The sequence below is a fragment of the Microcebus murinus genome, chromosome 7, assembly GCF_040939455.1.
Source record: "Microcebus murinus isolate Inina chromosome 7, M.murinus_Inina_mat1.0, whole genome shotgun sequence".
NCBI classification, from domain to species: Eukaryota; Metazoa; Chordata; class Mammalia; order Primates; family Cheirogaleidae; genus Microcebus; species Microcebus murinus.
Genome location: NC_134110.1, coordinates 52130170 through 52147434, shown reverse-complemented (window position 1 = coordinate 52147434; position 17265 = coordinate 52130170). Strand labels below are relative to the sequence as shown.

The 17265-nt window shown below is 33.6% G+C and overlaps 1 protein-coding gene across 5 annotated transcripts in view; it reads right to left on the bottom strand.

Annotated features, from left to right (window-relative positions):
• Positions 1-17265, bottom strand: part of CSMD3 (CUB and Sushi multiple domains 3) — a 1101621-nt gene that overhangs the window by 130414 nt on the left and 953942 nt on the right. For all 5 annotated transcript variants that reach the window (XM_076005068.1, XM_012781857.3, XM_076005066.1 and 2 more), the window contains 3 exons: positions 13670-13794; positions 6368-6464; positions 5175-5279 (listed from right to left, as the gene is read on the bottom strand). In XM_076005068.1, the coding sequence (XP_075861183.1) occupies positions 5175-5279; positions 6368-6464; positions 13670-13794 (327 nt within the window). The remainder of the gene's footprint in view (positions 1-5174; positions 5280-6367; positions 6465-13669; positions 13795-17265) is intronic.

Here is a 17265-nt window from a genome sequence, read left to right as displayed (position 1 = left end):
TCTATATATTAGTTGGCCAATTAATTTCTTCCTATTTATAGTAGAGACGGGGTCTCACTCTTGCTCAGGCTGGTTTCGAACTCCTGACCTCGAGCAATCCGCCTGCCTCGACCTCCCAGAGTGCTAGGATTACATGCATGAGCCACCGCGCCTGGCCTCTATGATACTTAAGAAGTATCTGGGGATCATCTTGAACACAAGCATCACTTTGAGAAAATTTACTTTAGATCACGTGAATTCAAAGTTAACAAATTAAATGCCATTCCCTTTGAGCAGCCTCTAGATCATTAGAAAAGTTAGTAGCCTTACTATTTAAAGCAACTGTGCATAAAGCACATCAATGCATCATTTGTTCTTATGTCTATTCATTACCAATGATAAGTTCTTTCTCACATTTTTTAGTTGGATTAAGATAATTAATTTAGAGAAATATTGTTTTTCCTTGATTTCTCATTTTTAGAAAGAACTAGTTGTAACATAATAGTATAAACAGTCACAAATACAGTGTAGCAAAAAACATTTTCCATGTAATAAAGTTTTCACTCAATTAGGAAAAAGATTTATCTCATTCATCTTCCAATTCCCATACAGTTCTAACCAAAATGTCCTTTCACATAGTTAGACATTCAATATTACTGTCTAAATTAAAGATCATGATTAAACATGCTTAAATTCTACCTAGTATGCCTTTTCTATCAAAGACAGTGGTTTCCAAGACTTAAAATTATGAAAAGATTTAAAACAACTAGTCATTGTTTTCTCTTAAGAAGAGCAAACTCAAAATTCTGTTCTAATAGGCAATTTATTATGTATTATTAACTCCTATTATTTGTTAATTAGGATATAGTTCAATTTCCCTCATTTATTAAAAGTAAGAATGTCTAACAAAAAATTTGAAAAACGTTATAGATAATTTTATAAATAATCCTATTGAATTTTAATTATTATATATTATTTATCTTATACAAATGAATCTTCTTGACATTCAACAATATGTTTTAGAAATGTAACTTTGTACACAAAAGACATAAAAATGTTTCTTTGATTTACTTGGGATTATGATAATTTAATGGTCTGTATTATGAGTAACTATCAAGACATATACTACTTTTGACCTAGATCGCCTATGATGAAGTCAAGTTTCTGATTCTGACATTCTGTGCCTTTCAGGAGTAGTCATGCCCATACAAGAAGCCTTAGTTCCTGCTGCTCCCTCAAACCTTATGCACCAGCCCTAGTGAAATAGTTTCAATTCTCTTAATATGCCATATTTCATAGCTCTGCCTGAACATGAAGTTTCCTCTGCTGAAAATATACACTCCTTCTTGTCTAAGTGAAAGTGAAATGCTCCTGCTTACTTTTTAAGACTCAGTCTGTGTCACCTCCTGTTTGAAGTATTCCCTGAGTTTCATAAATAGAGCTGAATATGCATTCCTTTTGTGCACTCTACCACAATATCTCTATTACTGTATTCACAGCACTGTATCATTGCTTTATCTTTCTGCCTCTTCTACTAGACTGTTCTCTCTTCAAAGAAAGATACTGTGACATATTTATCTTCAAATTTCCTGTGTTGAGCATAGTGTCTGACATATAGTAGGTGTTCAAAATATTTATTGATTGAATACAGAATGAATGAATGGGTCTTCTTTTATGGATTTGTCATGCATTTACATTATAATAATACATTTATTGTATCTGAGGTAAGCAATAACTCAAAAGTAAACTTCATTATAAAACAAAAAAAAAACTATAAAAAAATCAATTGACTGGTATTTATTTAGCACACACCTATCATCGAAGCCTCTGTTCTTTATCACTGGGAGTTTCTCTTCTATCAAAACTTCCAGTGTAGGTAATAATGTTTCAGTGATGGACTTAGCGGCCTGAACAAGGTGAGGTTGAGGAGATAATACTTAGTTGGGTACCTTCAGGAAGCAGAGGCAAACATATAAAATGTGCACAGATGGAGGTTCTAAACCCCATTTGAATAGTAGCATCAGTGTAGGTATACTGATGTTAATGACATATACCAATATTATATATTTTTTATATTCCACTTCTAGCTCTTGTGTCCATTCATTCATTTATTCAGCCAACAAATGTTTTTTGGAATGCTTAACAACTTTCAGGGACTAGATTCAGTGCTAGAGACATAATGACAACCTAAATGGACATGGTAAGCTGCTATGTCAGATCCTGTCTTTCTGCAGCCTATATTCTAAGGAGAGAGCAAGTCAACCCATAATTACTCAAATAATCACCTAATTACACTGTGTTAATTTTATCTATGAAACAACACTATGTCTCACATATGTATTTAACTAGAGGAACTAATCTGTTTTTGTGATTAAAAGCTTTGTAGGAAGTTGGGAGATTAATGTTTATTTCTAAGTCAACAAGTGTAGCCACTTACTCCAATTACAGTTGCAAAATGCTATAAGATTTAGCTACTTTTTTCCACAATTTGAAATGCTTGTGATTAAAAAGGAGACACTGCAATTGATGCCATAGAAATAAAAAGAATCATAAGTGACTACCACGGACAATTTTACACTGAAAAATTAGATAACTGGGAAAAGATAGAAAAAAATTTCTAGAAGTGTAAAAATTACCAAGACTTAATTGTAAAGCCATAGAAATAGTAAATATAAACAGAGCAATAACTAGGAAAAAGATTGAATAAGTAATCAAAACTGTCCCCCAAAAGAAAAGCCCAAGATCAGATGGCTTTAATGGTAAATTCTAACAAACATTTAAAGAATTCACAGCAATTCTTCTCAAATTCTTCCAAATAATTGAAGAGGAGGAAAGACTTCCAAACTCATTTATTCAGATCAATGTTACCTTGGTACCAAAGTTGGATAAAGATAAAAAAAGAAAATTACAGTCCACTATTCCTGCTGAACATGGGGCAAAAATCCTCAACAGAATACTAGCAAACCAAATCTAACAGCATATTAAAAAAAATCATACGCCATGACCGAGTGGGATTTATTCCTGGGAAGCAAGGATAGTTAAACAAATCAGGTCAGGCACAGTGGCTCACGTCTGTAGTCCTAGCACTCTGGGAGGGTGAGCACTCTGGTAGGCTGAACTACTGCTTAAGCTCAGTGGTTCAAAACCAGCCTGAGCAAGAGTGAGACCCCATCTATACTAAAAACAGAAAAAGTAGCTGGGTGTTGTGACACATGCCTGTAGTCCCACCTATATGGGAGGCTGTGGCAGGAGGATCCTTGAGACCAGAAGTTTGAGGTTGCAGTGAGCTATGATGATGCCACTGAACTCTACCCAGAGCAACAGAGTGAGACTCTTTAAAAAAAAAAATCAATAAATGTGATATGTTGCATTAAGAGAATGAAGGAAAAAAAATCACATGATCCTATCAATGGATGAAAAAAATATATACGACAAAATTCAATACCCTTTTATTATTAAAAATTCTCAACAAACTATGTATAGAATGAATTTACATTAACCATAATAAAAGCTATATATGAAAAGTTCACAGCTAACATTATACTCAATGGTGAAAAACTGTAATCTTCTCCTCTAAGATCAGAAACAAAGCAAGGATGCCCACTTTCTCCACTTTTATTCAACACAGTACTGGAAGTACTAGCCAGAGCAATTAGGCAAAAAACAGAAATAAAACACATCCAAATCAGAAAGGAAGAAATAAAATTGTCCCTGTTTGCAGATAATATTATCCTATATATAGAAAACCCTAAAGATTCCACAGAACCACAATAAGATACCATCTCATCCCAAGTAAAAGTGGCTATTATCAAAAATTAAGACAAAAAATAACAGATGCTGGCAAGAATGTAGATAAAAGTAAACTCTTATACATTGTTGATGGGGATGTAAATTAGTACACCTATTGTGGAAAACAATATGGAGGTTCCTCAAAAAACTAAAAAGTAGAACTACCATATGATCCAGCAAGCCTAATGATGAGTATATATCCAAAAGAAAGGAAATTAGTTTATCCAAGTCATGTATACATTCACATGTTTATTGCTGCACTATCCACAATAGCCAAGACAGGGAATCAACCTGAGTGCCCATCAATGGATGAATGGATAAAGAAAAGATGGCATATATATACAAGGGAATATAATTCAGCCACAAAAAGAATAAAATCCTGTCATTTGCAGCAAAATGAGTGGAACTAGAGAACATTGTTAAATAAAATAAGCCAGACACAGAAAGACAAATATTGCACATTTCCCCTCATATATGGGACCTAAAAAAGTTTATATCATGAAAGAAGAGAGTAGAATGATGATTACCAGAAGCAGGGAAGGGTACTGGGAGGTGGCAATAAAGAGAGGTTGGTTAATATGTACAAAAATACAGTTAGCTGGAACAAATGAATCCAAATGTTCAATAAGTAGGGTGATTATAGTTATCAATAATTTATTGCATATTTCAAAATAGCTAGAAGACAGATTTGGAATGTTCCCAGCACAAAAAAATGACAAATGTTTGAGGTGATGAGTATCCCAATTACCCTGATTTGACCATTATGTATTATACACATGTATCAAAATAGCATGTGTATCCCAGAATATGTACAATTATTGATTAGTAATTTTTAAAGAGTCTACAGGAAAACTGTTAGAATTAATAAATGAATCAATAAAATAGTAAGATACAAAATTAACATACAAAAATGAACTATGTTTCTATATACTAAAAATGAACTATTCTAAAGGGAAATTAGGGAAACAATCTTATTTATATAACAGGATGAAAAAGTATGAAATGCTTCAGAATAAACAAATATTGTATGATTCCACTTACATGACATATCTAAACTAGATAATCCCATAGAGACAAAGTAGAATGGTGGTTGCTAGGGACAGGGGGGAAAGAGAAGTGAAAAAGTTGCTATCCAACAGGTATAAAATTTCAGTTAGGCACTATGAAGAAGTTCTAGAGATCTTTATAACATAGGGTGCATAATAAATTCTATATTGCATATTTAAAAATGTGTTAAGAGGGGGGATCTCATGTTAATTTTCTTACTACAATAAAGGGAGAGATACTCGTAAATTCTAGTGAAATCATTAAAATTTTATCAGTATAATTTGTAAATAAGTAATACTTTTAAAATTAAAATAAACTTGTTCTTAACTTTTCTGAATAGCACATTATATTATTTTTACCTGTATATTCAAGATGAAATCCTGCAGCAGAAACACTGATGTCTGATTGAAAATTTAGATATAGATTATTAGATGTACTATTCAAAAGATGGGGTATTGTTGTTCCTGAAATGATAATTGAGAAGGCAGGTCAATGACTACATTATAAACATTGTTGTAAAACTAAGTAAGTTAACTACTGATAGGTCAATAAATTACCGGTAAAACTATGTATTAATCAAGGTGTTTTTTTCAAAATCTACCCTCAATAGAAGTGTATTCAAGATTTCAAGAGATTTTTCTAAGAAAGATGTCTATCTACATGTTGGTTATGTTTCAGTCAAATCACTCCTGCTCTAGATATGTCTTTCCTTTCCTCATTGGTGATGCTGAATAATTGGTTATCACATTCCATTTAAAAATCTCTTAAAAGCTTACTGTCATTCAAATGTATTTCAGTATATATGAAATGTATGAGTTAGTAGTTTAGTTATGTTTATTTCTAGAATTTAAAAAGTATAATAAAAATTAATGAAGTAAAATTCATGATTTCAATTTCTATATGCTGAAAGAAGCTTTCAGATTATTGTACAAATTACCTTTAAAACTTTAACAAATCTAACATTTAAAAAATAACTCAAAATCTTGCCTAAAAAATCAGAATATTTTATTTTGTGTTTCCATCTGGTCTAGTTATATAGATATATATTAATTTTATACAATTTTATTCATTTCATAGAAGTAATATTGTATTCTCTTTATTCTTACTTAATAGTACCTTGTAGAATTTACCATGTTGTTATACACAGTCTATATGATTATTTTAACTACATAGCATTCTATTAAGTATATATACCATAATTACCAAGCATAGTCTAATTATTCACTAATAAAATTCATCTTCTTTTTTAATAAAAAGGGCACACATACTATTCCTGAACTACAACTTAGCTGAAAATATTACCATTAAGTTAAAAGCATCAATAAATAATTACACAAATATGATAAGAATATAATAAGGTTTTAAATAGCAATTTTGACATTACCTTTTAAAGCCTTTCAAACGTCTAACCTTGTAATTGACTTCATTGTGTATAGTTTGTAAAAAAGCAAATTAAAACCAACAATTCAGAGTTTTAGATAAGTCTTTAGAAAAATATCTTCATTTTCCTAATTATATCTGTATTTTAATTAAACTGAGCTCTCTCATTTACCTGAATAGCTTCCAAGTCTTGGAGCATTGTTGTCTCCCCCATCATAAAAGTCCAGCGAATCCCAATTATGTTCTGTAGCAAAACTAACAACTTGCACCTGTGAAATAATAATTACTGGTAAGATATATACATTTCTAATCATATATTTGTGTGTATGTGTACATAGATAGATAGATAGATAGATAGATAGATAGATAGATAGATAGATTGCAGTGTATAAGTTCCCCCTGGAAAACATGGCTCAAATCCTGGACCCCATCTTTGTGGGCCTTAATAGGAGGATTTTTAACAAAACTTATCTTTGCTATTATGGCACTGGCCTACATAAGGTGATTTTTATAAGAAAAGCCTTATGGAGCACCCACTAAAGTGTATGACATGTAGAATGTCTGTCACTATCTCAGAACATTCTATTTATTAAAACTTTGAGTTAACCTAATGATTCAGTGCCAGGAATCTCGATCCATGTTCCAAACAATTGGTTAGCATTAATGTTTTAGAGTGTTAGATTCTTGTCACTGATTGAGTTTTCTCATTTGCTTTTAGCCTTTAGGAAATAACCAGATTTGTGGTCCACAAGTATACAGGAAATTATAATGCACATTTTTAAAACTACATTTATTCCTAGACACGTTTTACTTTTCCTTTCCTGGCATAAACTTTGTTCAATTTCTTCTCTTCCTTTTCTTTAAAAATTTTTTAACATTATTATCCTCATGTACATTTTAATAAGTCTTAGTATGGATAAGCAAACACGATACTTTGTAACTGATTAAATTCATCTTTTAAAAATTATTTTTATGAATGGAGTTATAATAACTAAATCACCCAGAAGGTCCCTGAAGTTGAAAAGGAAAATGCTAGGGTTTGAGTTCTTTCAGGTCTATTAAATTTTATTTAAAGAAACAGGCATGTGTTACTTTGTTGTACATCACTTAGCACAGCTTGAGCTTTTGCAAGCACTCACAAGACCCTCACAACTGTGGGTATTATCTATTTTGTTCTTTGTTTATTAAATATTTTATAGTTTTGGAAGAGAGAAAAGAATAATTTTATTAAAATAAATTTATTTTTAGCTAAAGTCTGTTATAAATATAGGCAATACACTCATTCACTAATTATGATAATTTTATTAATTAAAAATTTTTTATCTGCAAAATAGTCCATCATTATTCTTCCATGTAAGTGAATGCTGGTGCCTCTTTTCTAGCAGTGAGTGCCACATGGCAATAGATACCCTGCCTGTGTGATTGGCATTAGACCCAATGGCAATGTTCCAGGACAGGAAGAAGACCAGAATTAAAGCTCTATGACTGTAAAATATAACCACCAGCTCCTTAAACAATGATCAATTTCCTGTTCATATCTGAATTTTCCTTTCCTTAAATTCAAGGGAAGAAAAGCTTGCATTCAGCTAAATAAATAAATATTCATGCAGGAGTTGACATTTGGGCTAAGCTTAAGATTCTGAGAGGTTTTTCACTAAAGGAAATTATTGACTATGTGAAAATATAGAAAAGGCAAACCACAAGCTAGATTTAGTGAACCATTAGTAATCCAATTTAGCCACAGTTGAAGGTATTTACATAAGAGCAAATATGCATCCAAAGTTAGAAAAAAGTATAGAAAAGTTAGAAAGAGTGGAGTTTAGTGCATAAATACCATAGATCTTAGAGTGCCTGGGTTTGCAACTTCCTGGCTCCCTCTACTCACTGGCATATAACCCTAAGGAAGTTGTTAATTTCTCTGTGCCTCAGATTACTTACATAAATAACTGTAACAAAAATATTTAATTCATAGATTTGTTATAAAAATTAAATTAGTTAATTTGTATAAAGAATTTAGAATAGTGCCCAGCATTTAAGGACTCAATAAATCTTAGTTAAGGGACAGAGAGAGAGACTCCATAAAAGCTGAACACTAGTATGATAATTAAGCACTTGAAGGTATAAAAATACCTTCAGTTTTTCATTGAAGGTTTTAGAAGTGGAAGAAAGAACATAATCAGAACTGTGCTCTAAATACTCCACTGTACTTGGTGAAGAAAATAAAAGTGAAAAGACAATTTCAATGTCTCTTACAGTAATATTTCAGTGTTTATGGTGTAGAGAAGCAATGAAAAGCTAAACTAGGTTAGAGGTGGGAATAATAGAAAGAGGGACCCATATGTCACATGTGTTGCTATAGGAGAAGCTACTGAATTTTGTGTGATTCAAGTAAGGGAGGAAGTAAGTAGGAAAATCTAAGAATAGTTTATTTTTTACTGAGTTATTGAGAATAGAGGGGTAGAAAGAACAAAAATGCAGACATCTATAGGAAAACCTATTACCTGGATGAGAGAAAGAAAATCTGTTAATTTTGAATACATATTTATACTAGGCTGAAAAATGTCTGCCAAAGTTATCAGGTCCTAACCCCTGGACCCTGAAATACTACCTTACATGGAAAAGGGGCTTTCAGGTGTGATTAATTTAAGGATCTTGAGATAAGGGGAAAGATGCAGAGAGAGATTTGATGCTGATAGAGGAGAAGAAAATGTGACTATAAAGGTAGAAATTGGAGTGATATGGCCAGAAACCAAGGAATGGCAGCAACCACTGGCAGTTGGAAAAGCAAGGAAAAGATTCTCTAAAGCCTAGGGGTGGGGAGGAGAGAATCTGCCAGCATCTTGACTTCAGCGCAGTAAAGCTGATTGTGGACTTCTGGCCTCCAGTATTGTGATAAAATAATTTTCTGTTGTTTGTAGCTATAAAGTTCATGGTAATCTATTACAGCAGCCACAGACATCTAATATACTTTGCCACTAGGATTCTGAGTAAACTGTAAATGTAGTTTGGCATAATAAAAAGATAGAGGATGTAGAAGCTCAAAGTGGTCAGAAGAATTATCAGGTGATGCTATGAGATCCGTTAATAGACTGAAGCAAATGATTGAGAACCCACTATGACATAAAGCCAAATGAGAGCCAACTACAGATTTAAAAAGAAGTAGCTTTTGACTCACCATTCAGAAAAACTTTGCATTAGATGAAGTTGTTCATCATGACAATAAAATAGCTTTATGAGGTGATGAATTTCCAATCATTAAAACTAGGCATCTAACATACATCTGTTCAAATCCCATTTTATTTTGTTTGAAAGATTACACAAATTCATGATGATCATGCTATAAATTGACACAGTTATGTACCTAAAGATTGCCCTTTTCTTGACAACTATTATTGTCAACTGTTGCATGTAGCACCTTTGGAATTCTCCCTTTAATAAATTCTCCTAAAATAAATGGGCAAATGGATGTATCCACTCTCCTCCCCACTAATTTTTCATGCTCAATCATTCTATATTATTGTAATATTTTTAGCATTCCAAATATATCTTCTTTTCTTTCCACCAATGACTATTTCATCTCATACATGATTTATTCAAATAAGTCTTTACTCATACACATATTCAGCCCAACAGAATAAAATAAATTAAACATTACTTTAAACATAGTACACTACCCAGGTAGTTTTTAGCTAAACTTAGTGAAGTTTTAATATAAGTCATATATTACATGTGTGTATGTAAGTATATATGTGTGTAGGTGTATGTAAGTCATATGATTTAGTGATTTGTCTAAAATTAGCATCATATAAGGGGTTAATTTTTTAAAAGTGCTTGGCAATCCATTAGATTCAAAATTAAAAGTCCAATATACTTCACATGGAATACATTTCTTAAGTGCTCTACTAAACTCAAATTTTGTTTTCTGAAGTGCAACCATTAAACAAAGTACTTCCTCAGTGAAAGATTTTATAGTGTCATTGATATGTGTCCAATTCTGAAGAGGTTAGTTTGCCTTAGACAAGTGACATACAACATAGTTTTTCTACAGACATCTTGTTAATTCATCATGCCTGTTAATTCTCTAAAATAGTCAAAATCCCACTGCTTATGAAGGTATTCATTGATTCATTCTAAATACATTTACTGATTATATACTGCTAGGCAGTGTGCTGCATATACTGCCAGAAACTGTGCTAGCTGCCAGAACAGACTTAGCACTGCCCTGATGAGCTTACAGATAATTAGGTAGTAACATTAAAATATGATGAGCATTATGAAAAAGAAATTACAGAGAGCTGTGAGAACATATAACAAGCTTAACTTTGTCTCAAGTTCATAGAAGGCTTCCCACAGAAAATGTATTTAAGTTGAGACAGAAATGATGTGTAAGAATGAGTCAAATAAAGGGAGATCATGGAAAGTGTTGCAGCAGAGGAAACAACACACATACAGGTCCAGAGAATAGAGAAAGCCAGGCTTTTATAAAAAAAACTAAAATAGTGTGAATAGAATAGCCAAGAAATAAAAACAGAGCACAAAGGCATAGTCAGTTGTGCCAAGGAGTTAAGGAGATTGGGGTCAATTATGGTATTAAAAGTAGGAAAGTGATACTAGATACTTATTTTCAGAAGGTTACTCTATTTGTCCTACGGGGAATAGGTTGGAGGAGAATGAGAACTTGGGACAGGGATTATAACCACTTGATCTTGGGTGGTAAAAGTATGGATAGAGAGAAATAAGACTTGTTTGAGAGATTTGTGAAAGATAGACCTGACATATTTCACTGTGCAGAGTAGGAGACGGAGAAAAATCAAGATTTCTGGCTTGTGCTACTTAATGGATGAGGGGGTCATTTTGAGACAGAGAACATTGGGAAAGATCTACAATTTTGAGAAAAAATTACAGTCAATTTTAGACAGGTTAAATTTGACATGCCTCCAAGAAGTTTAGCAGAAAATATCCAATGGGCAGTTGGATATATGATGTGCAGCTTAAGTGAGAGGTCTGGGTTAGTTGTTTAGGTCTGAAAATCATTATTTATTCAGCTCTCCAGTCAAAAAACTATTTTCCGTTTGTCTCTAATGATTCAGGTCCTGGGCATCATCAGCACATAATAGTAGCTGAAGTCATGGAAGTAGACAAGGAAGTAGAAAGAATGGGATAAGGTAAAATGAAGAAAGGACACAGAATCTTATAAACACTAATATTTGAATAATGGGTTGAACTGGAAGAGGAAACCATGCAGGGGATGTAGAAGCAGGAACCACAGATGTTGAAAAGAAAACTAAACAAAGTCCAAGAAAATATTGGTGTCATAGGAGCTAAAGGGGGAAAAAAGTATTTTAAGAGTGAGGAGAGAATCAGCAGGATAGAGAGCTAATAACAAAATAAGCAAGATGAGCAACACAATGGATTTAATCACATATAGCATCATTGGTCTCCAGCCTTTCTGGCACCAGTGTCTGGTTTCATGGAAGACAATTTTTCCATGGACCAGGGAGTGGGGGATGGTCTCAGGATGATTCAAGCACATTAAATTTATTGTGCAGTCAAACCTCTCTGCTAATGATAATCTGTATTTGCTGCCACTCCCCAGTGCTGGCATCACCACCTCAGCTCCACCTCAGATCATCAAGCATTATATTCTCACAAGGAGCACACAATCTAGATGCCTCGCATGTGCAGTTTACAGCAGGGTTTGCGCTCCTGTGAGAGCAATGCCACAGCTGATCTGACAGGAGGCGGAGGACGCAAGGGATGGAGGTGATGCAAGGGATGGAGAGCAGGGCTCTAAATACAGGTGAAGCTTCACTTGCTCCCCCACCTCTTACCTCCTGCTGTGTGGCCCAGTTTCTAACAGGCCACAGACCAGTACTATTCTGTGGTCCTAGGGGTTAGGGTCCACAAACATACAAGTCTTCACTATAACAGGGGCTTGCTTAGAATAAGCTCCTGGTGATGAAGCCACATTGCAGTGGGTCAAAAATAAAGGATGATAACTAAAGAAAACATGCCAGGGATTTTATTATTTTAAGATGAGATGGAAAAGAGTAAGTTGTAATATAGAGATGCTCTAGGATAACCTATAGAAGATTATATCCAAACAGATGGTGTGGTTAAAGTCTGTGAAGGTGCTCCAGCTATCATCTCATTTCAGATCTTCTGTACACCCTGGAACATGGACAATCCTTTAGTCCTTGTTATTGTATTATACTAAGATAGGATTGATTAGTTATATTGAAATTTTACAAATTGGCCATAAATTTATAGTACAGCTAACCAGAATATAAACATATATCCACAGTCTTCAGATGTCCTTAAAACTCTGAAAATGTACATGTTTCATGTTCTCTTATTAGGTTACTAGCCTATTTTATTCCTATTCTTGTCAAGCAATTTTTAAAATTTTATGAATAATTATAAATTCAAGAAGCTCATTTTTTTACTAAAAATTATGCTATCAAATTACAGCTTTAATTCATGGTGTCTTGGCTACTTTTTCCACAACTGTTACATGCCTCAGGTTTCTAACAGAAAACCTTATGAATCCATTGGAGAAATAAGTTATTTTTATGAAGATTAGACAATGTAATATTTTATAATGTATAATTACCTTCCATAGAATATATAATGACTTAGCAATAAAATGCCATCAATTCATTCAGAAACAATCAATCTCTTTATAAAATAGAAGAAATGGTCAAATTGCTCCAAGAAAAAAATGGTCACAATTAAAATAACATGATAGACACTGCTGATTGCCTATAAAAGACCATCCCTCTTCCTTGCTAACAGAGACCTGTTTTAATTCAATTGAACGAGAAATGTGTACATCAGAGGAGACTGAGCTCCTTACCTACTCTAGGCACTTACTATTGTTTTCTTGGAGGTAAATCACAGTAAATTATGGGTATTGCCTAGTGTATGGGTTAGGAATGGATATGATTGCAATTTTGACCAATACGATAGCACAGAAAATCTGCTGCCAGGTTTCTTGAATTTTTTTTTTTTTTAACCATTGAAAAGATATATAATAGGAACCTTCCGTTTTTGTTACTGGCCATTGCTATGTAAGGCTGTTATGCTTAGAGCTTTTGCGGCCACCTCAAGACCATAAAAAAGGAAGTCCAAGGACTGAAGCCAATATGCTGAGGATGACAGAACAGAGAGATGGAAGTAACGAGGGTCAGAAATAACTCAACTGAACTTCTGAAGTAAACGACTCTTGAATCATTTTACTTTGAGATTCTATGTTATGTAGGGCAACAATTTTTTTTTGCATTGCTTATACCATCTGAATTTGCTTTCTGTTACTTGCATAGGAAAAAATTAATAAGTCTTTCCATTAATTTCCACCATGCATACCAGTCAAAACCACTTGCTAAACATTTAGAAATAATGTTCATTCTGTCATCTTCGATAAGATTAACTTAAAAGCAAACAATGAAAAGAAGAAAAATTTAAATATTCTTACTTGAATGCCAGCTCCCTCTGGCACTGTGATCTTCCATACACAATTTAGATTGTTATCATAAGGCTCAGGGTATCCAGGAGACAAAATAGTCCCTTTGCGCTTAGTTAAAATTCCACCACAGGGCACTAAAAGTAAAGCAGTCCAGGAGAGGGAGTTAATTCTAATGCAAAAGCTTAAAGGAAGAGAAAAGGTCAGAGATAACATTTTAGATAGATACTAGACTATCATACTATTTTTTAAAATTCATAAGAACAATGAAAATTAAGTCTTTCTATACCATGAAAACTTTAAAAAAGTAATTAGATATTCATGGATGACTTTCCGATGGCATATCTAAAATCATACTACAATAAACTCCCTAACAGCATTTGTATTATATTACTAAAAAGTACACTGACTAAATTTGCTTTAAAAAGGTTCAATCTTAGATATAGTGGTTTTTTGAAGTATTATTTGAAATTATTTGCTACTTTCCCTTTCATGCATCCTTTTAGAAATAATAGCATTATCTGAGGAGTAATGAGGATGTTGATAACAATAAGAGGTTATGATAATAACATTTATATAGAGCCTACTGTATGCTAGGCACTCTCCTAAACACTTTACATATTTTAACTCATTTAAGCCTCCTAATAATTTAACAAGATATGAATAAGTATTCACCGTATTCTACAGCTGAGGAAATAAAATGGAGTCATTAAGCAATGGCCTTGCCCAAGATCACATACTAAGAGATAATGCTGGGATTTGAATCCTGGCAGATTTGCAGCCAGAGTCCATGTTCTTTGGCAGACTGAAGATACTTGATGTGGTTCTAGTCTGTTTTTTGCCATCACAACTACTACAAGAAAGAATAAGTATGTAGACCTACTCTCAAGTCTATAAAGTCTACTATCATTTTTAGATCTGAAAGTAAAATTCTCATGCCACTAATACTATCAGCTTGATTCTGGGCATGACCTTAGAACCCTTAAATACTGTATGACTTTGGACATGTTCCTTAAACTCTTTGAAACAGATCTTAATCTGTGAAATAGCAATGCTATTATTTCTAAAAGGCTTTTGTGAAAAGTATATAGAGAGTATAACATACAGAAAGAAGTTAGCATACTGTTTGGAACATTGTAAGGAATCAATAAATTATATTTCCTTTTGCTATAATTATTGTTATTTTAGGTACCAATGGTACTACTCTCCTTGGGCATTTGTCCTACTCTGGCTATAGTGGTGAGATACAAGGACATATCTTCTGTAATAATAATTTAAAAAGTGAATTACAGTTTTATGCCAGTTCCTAAGCCAAATGCAAAAATCCGGGGTAATTACTAAAAAATGGGGATACAAACTTTTTAAAATAGTGTAATAAGGTATTTTTAAAGAAAGTTATTTAGTTGTATTTTCCTATAAATCTGTATTTTGGTGTTATACACAAATAAAAACAGTTTAAATTGGTCAAAAAGAATTTAGCTCATTTAAAACCAATAGTTTTGCATGATTTAAGAACAGCATGCAAGGGATGAAGGAAGAAATGTAAAATAAATTTCATCTCTAAAATACAAGAAAAATAGTGATTGATGAATCACTGGCCCAAAGATGAAAGAAAATACTTTATAGATGCTCTTCCTCTCCATCCTTCCTGCCACTTCATCCTCATTTTGTTTTCTATTACTACATTAATCACCTCAGTGGCCTCCGTGTGGCTGGTGTATTTTCTATGTGCTATATTGTCCAAATTACTTTCAATATGATCTGTCTAAATTATAATATGTCATGTTACTTCTCTCCTGAAACTCCTTCAAAAATATCCCCATTGCCTGAATTGTACAGATAAATTTAATTAATTCTGTTAGCCTCCAACTTCAGCTCCAGGCTTATTCATAACTATAATTTCCCAAAACCTTGCCATTCCAATCACCCATTCTAGCCCAGGCTAGTAAACTAATATGCATGCTGTCACTTGGTTTGTCCTTTTCCCAGCTGGCTAACACCTACCCTATGGACATTCAGTGTGGATGTTACCCTCTTTAACTCTTCTTGACTCCTCTATGGGTTAAATGGTCTATAGTTTCCCAATTGGTATGCCAACGCATACCAATTCTCATCTCTTTGACCATGATCTTCCTATCTAGATCGCCATTACCTTTCCCCTGCACCAATGCAGTAGGCTTCTAGTCAGTCTTATGCTTCTACTCTTCTTCTCCTTATACTGACCACAGTGATTTTTTAGAAACTGCATATCTTTCCCTAGCTCAATGAATTCCCACACCACTTAGAAAATTCAAACTCACTGTGGCCTGAAAGTCTCCATATAACTTGGCCTTTGTTCTGCCTCTCCAAACTCATCTCCTATCAGTCTTTGCCATCATTTACTATGTTTCAGGCATCTGAAATTCTTGCTGTGGCTTGAACATGTCAAAAACACTCTTCCTTTCACAGTCCATATACTTAATCACCACCAAGACTTTTATGCAATCCTTCCTTTTCATTTCATTCCTATATAAAATAGCAGCACACTCTAGACATCCTCTTCTAACCCCAGTTGCTGTTTTACTGTAACCACCACTACCCAAAGAAGAGAATATATTTGCTGATATGTTCTGTCCCCCTCTACTAAAATGTTAAATGTAGAGGCAAGAATCTTTATATTCTTATTCAAAACTATGCTGCCAGTGCCTAGAATAGTGTTTGGAACTTAGTAAGCACTTAATAAATGCTTGTTGAATAAATTATTGAAGGACTGAGTATATATCTGTATATATCTTGGAGTTACAAGTAACCTCTTTGTCATTTCTGGATCATTCCTGTATTTCAACATTCTCCTAAACAAACCATATTTGTCAAATTCTACTTCAATCATTTTCATTTTTTTAATCAACAAAATACACTGTAAAAATATTCCCAGACATGCAATATTACATACAGGATGTTTTTTCAAATTTCACTTCCTGTATATATTATTTAATTTAATATTTACAACCTATTTTTAAAAGATATAGGATAAATTTCCCCTTGATTAGTATTACACAGTATAATATATAAATTAAGAGAACGGGCTTTAAAATCAAGCAGCCTTGGCCCAAATCTAATTCTGCTTTTGTCTCGAAACCATAAGGGTTTTATTATCTGTAAAAGAGAAATAATTTTATCCACCTTCTGGAGTTGGTGTCAATATTAAATGAGATAATGCTTAATAGTGCTTCATACAAATGCTAATACTTGCTGTTTATTATTATGCTTAATAGCATTTTTTTTTTTTGAGACAGAGTCTCGCTTTGTTGCCCAGGCTAGAGTGAGTGCCGTGGCGTCAGCCTAGCTCACAGCAACCTCAAACTCCTGGGCTCGAGTGATCCTTCTGCCTCAGCCTCCCGGGTAGCTGGGACTACAGGCATGCGCCACCATGCCCGGCTAATTTTTTATATATATATATCAGTTGGCCAATTAATTTCTTTCTATTTATAGTAGAGACGGGGTCTCGCTCTTGCTCAGGCTGGTTTTGAACTCCTGACCTTGAGCAATCCGCCCGCCTCGGCCTCCCAAGAGCTAGGATTACAGGCGTGAGCCACCGCGCCCGGCCTGCTTAATAGCATTTTGATAGA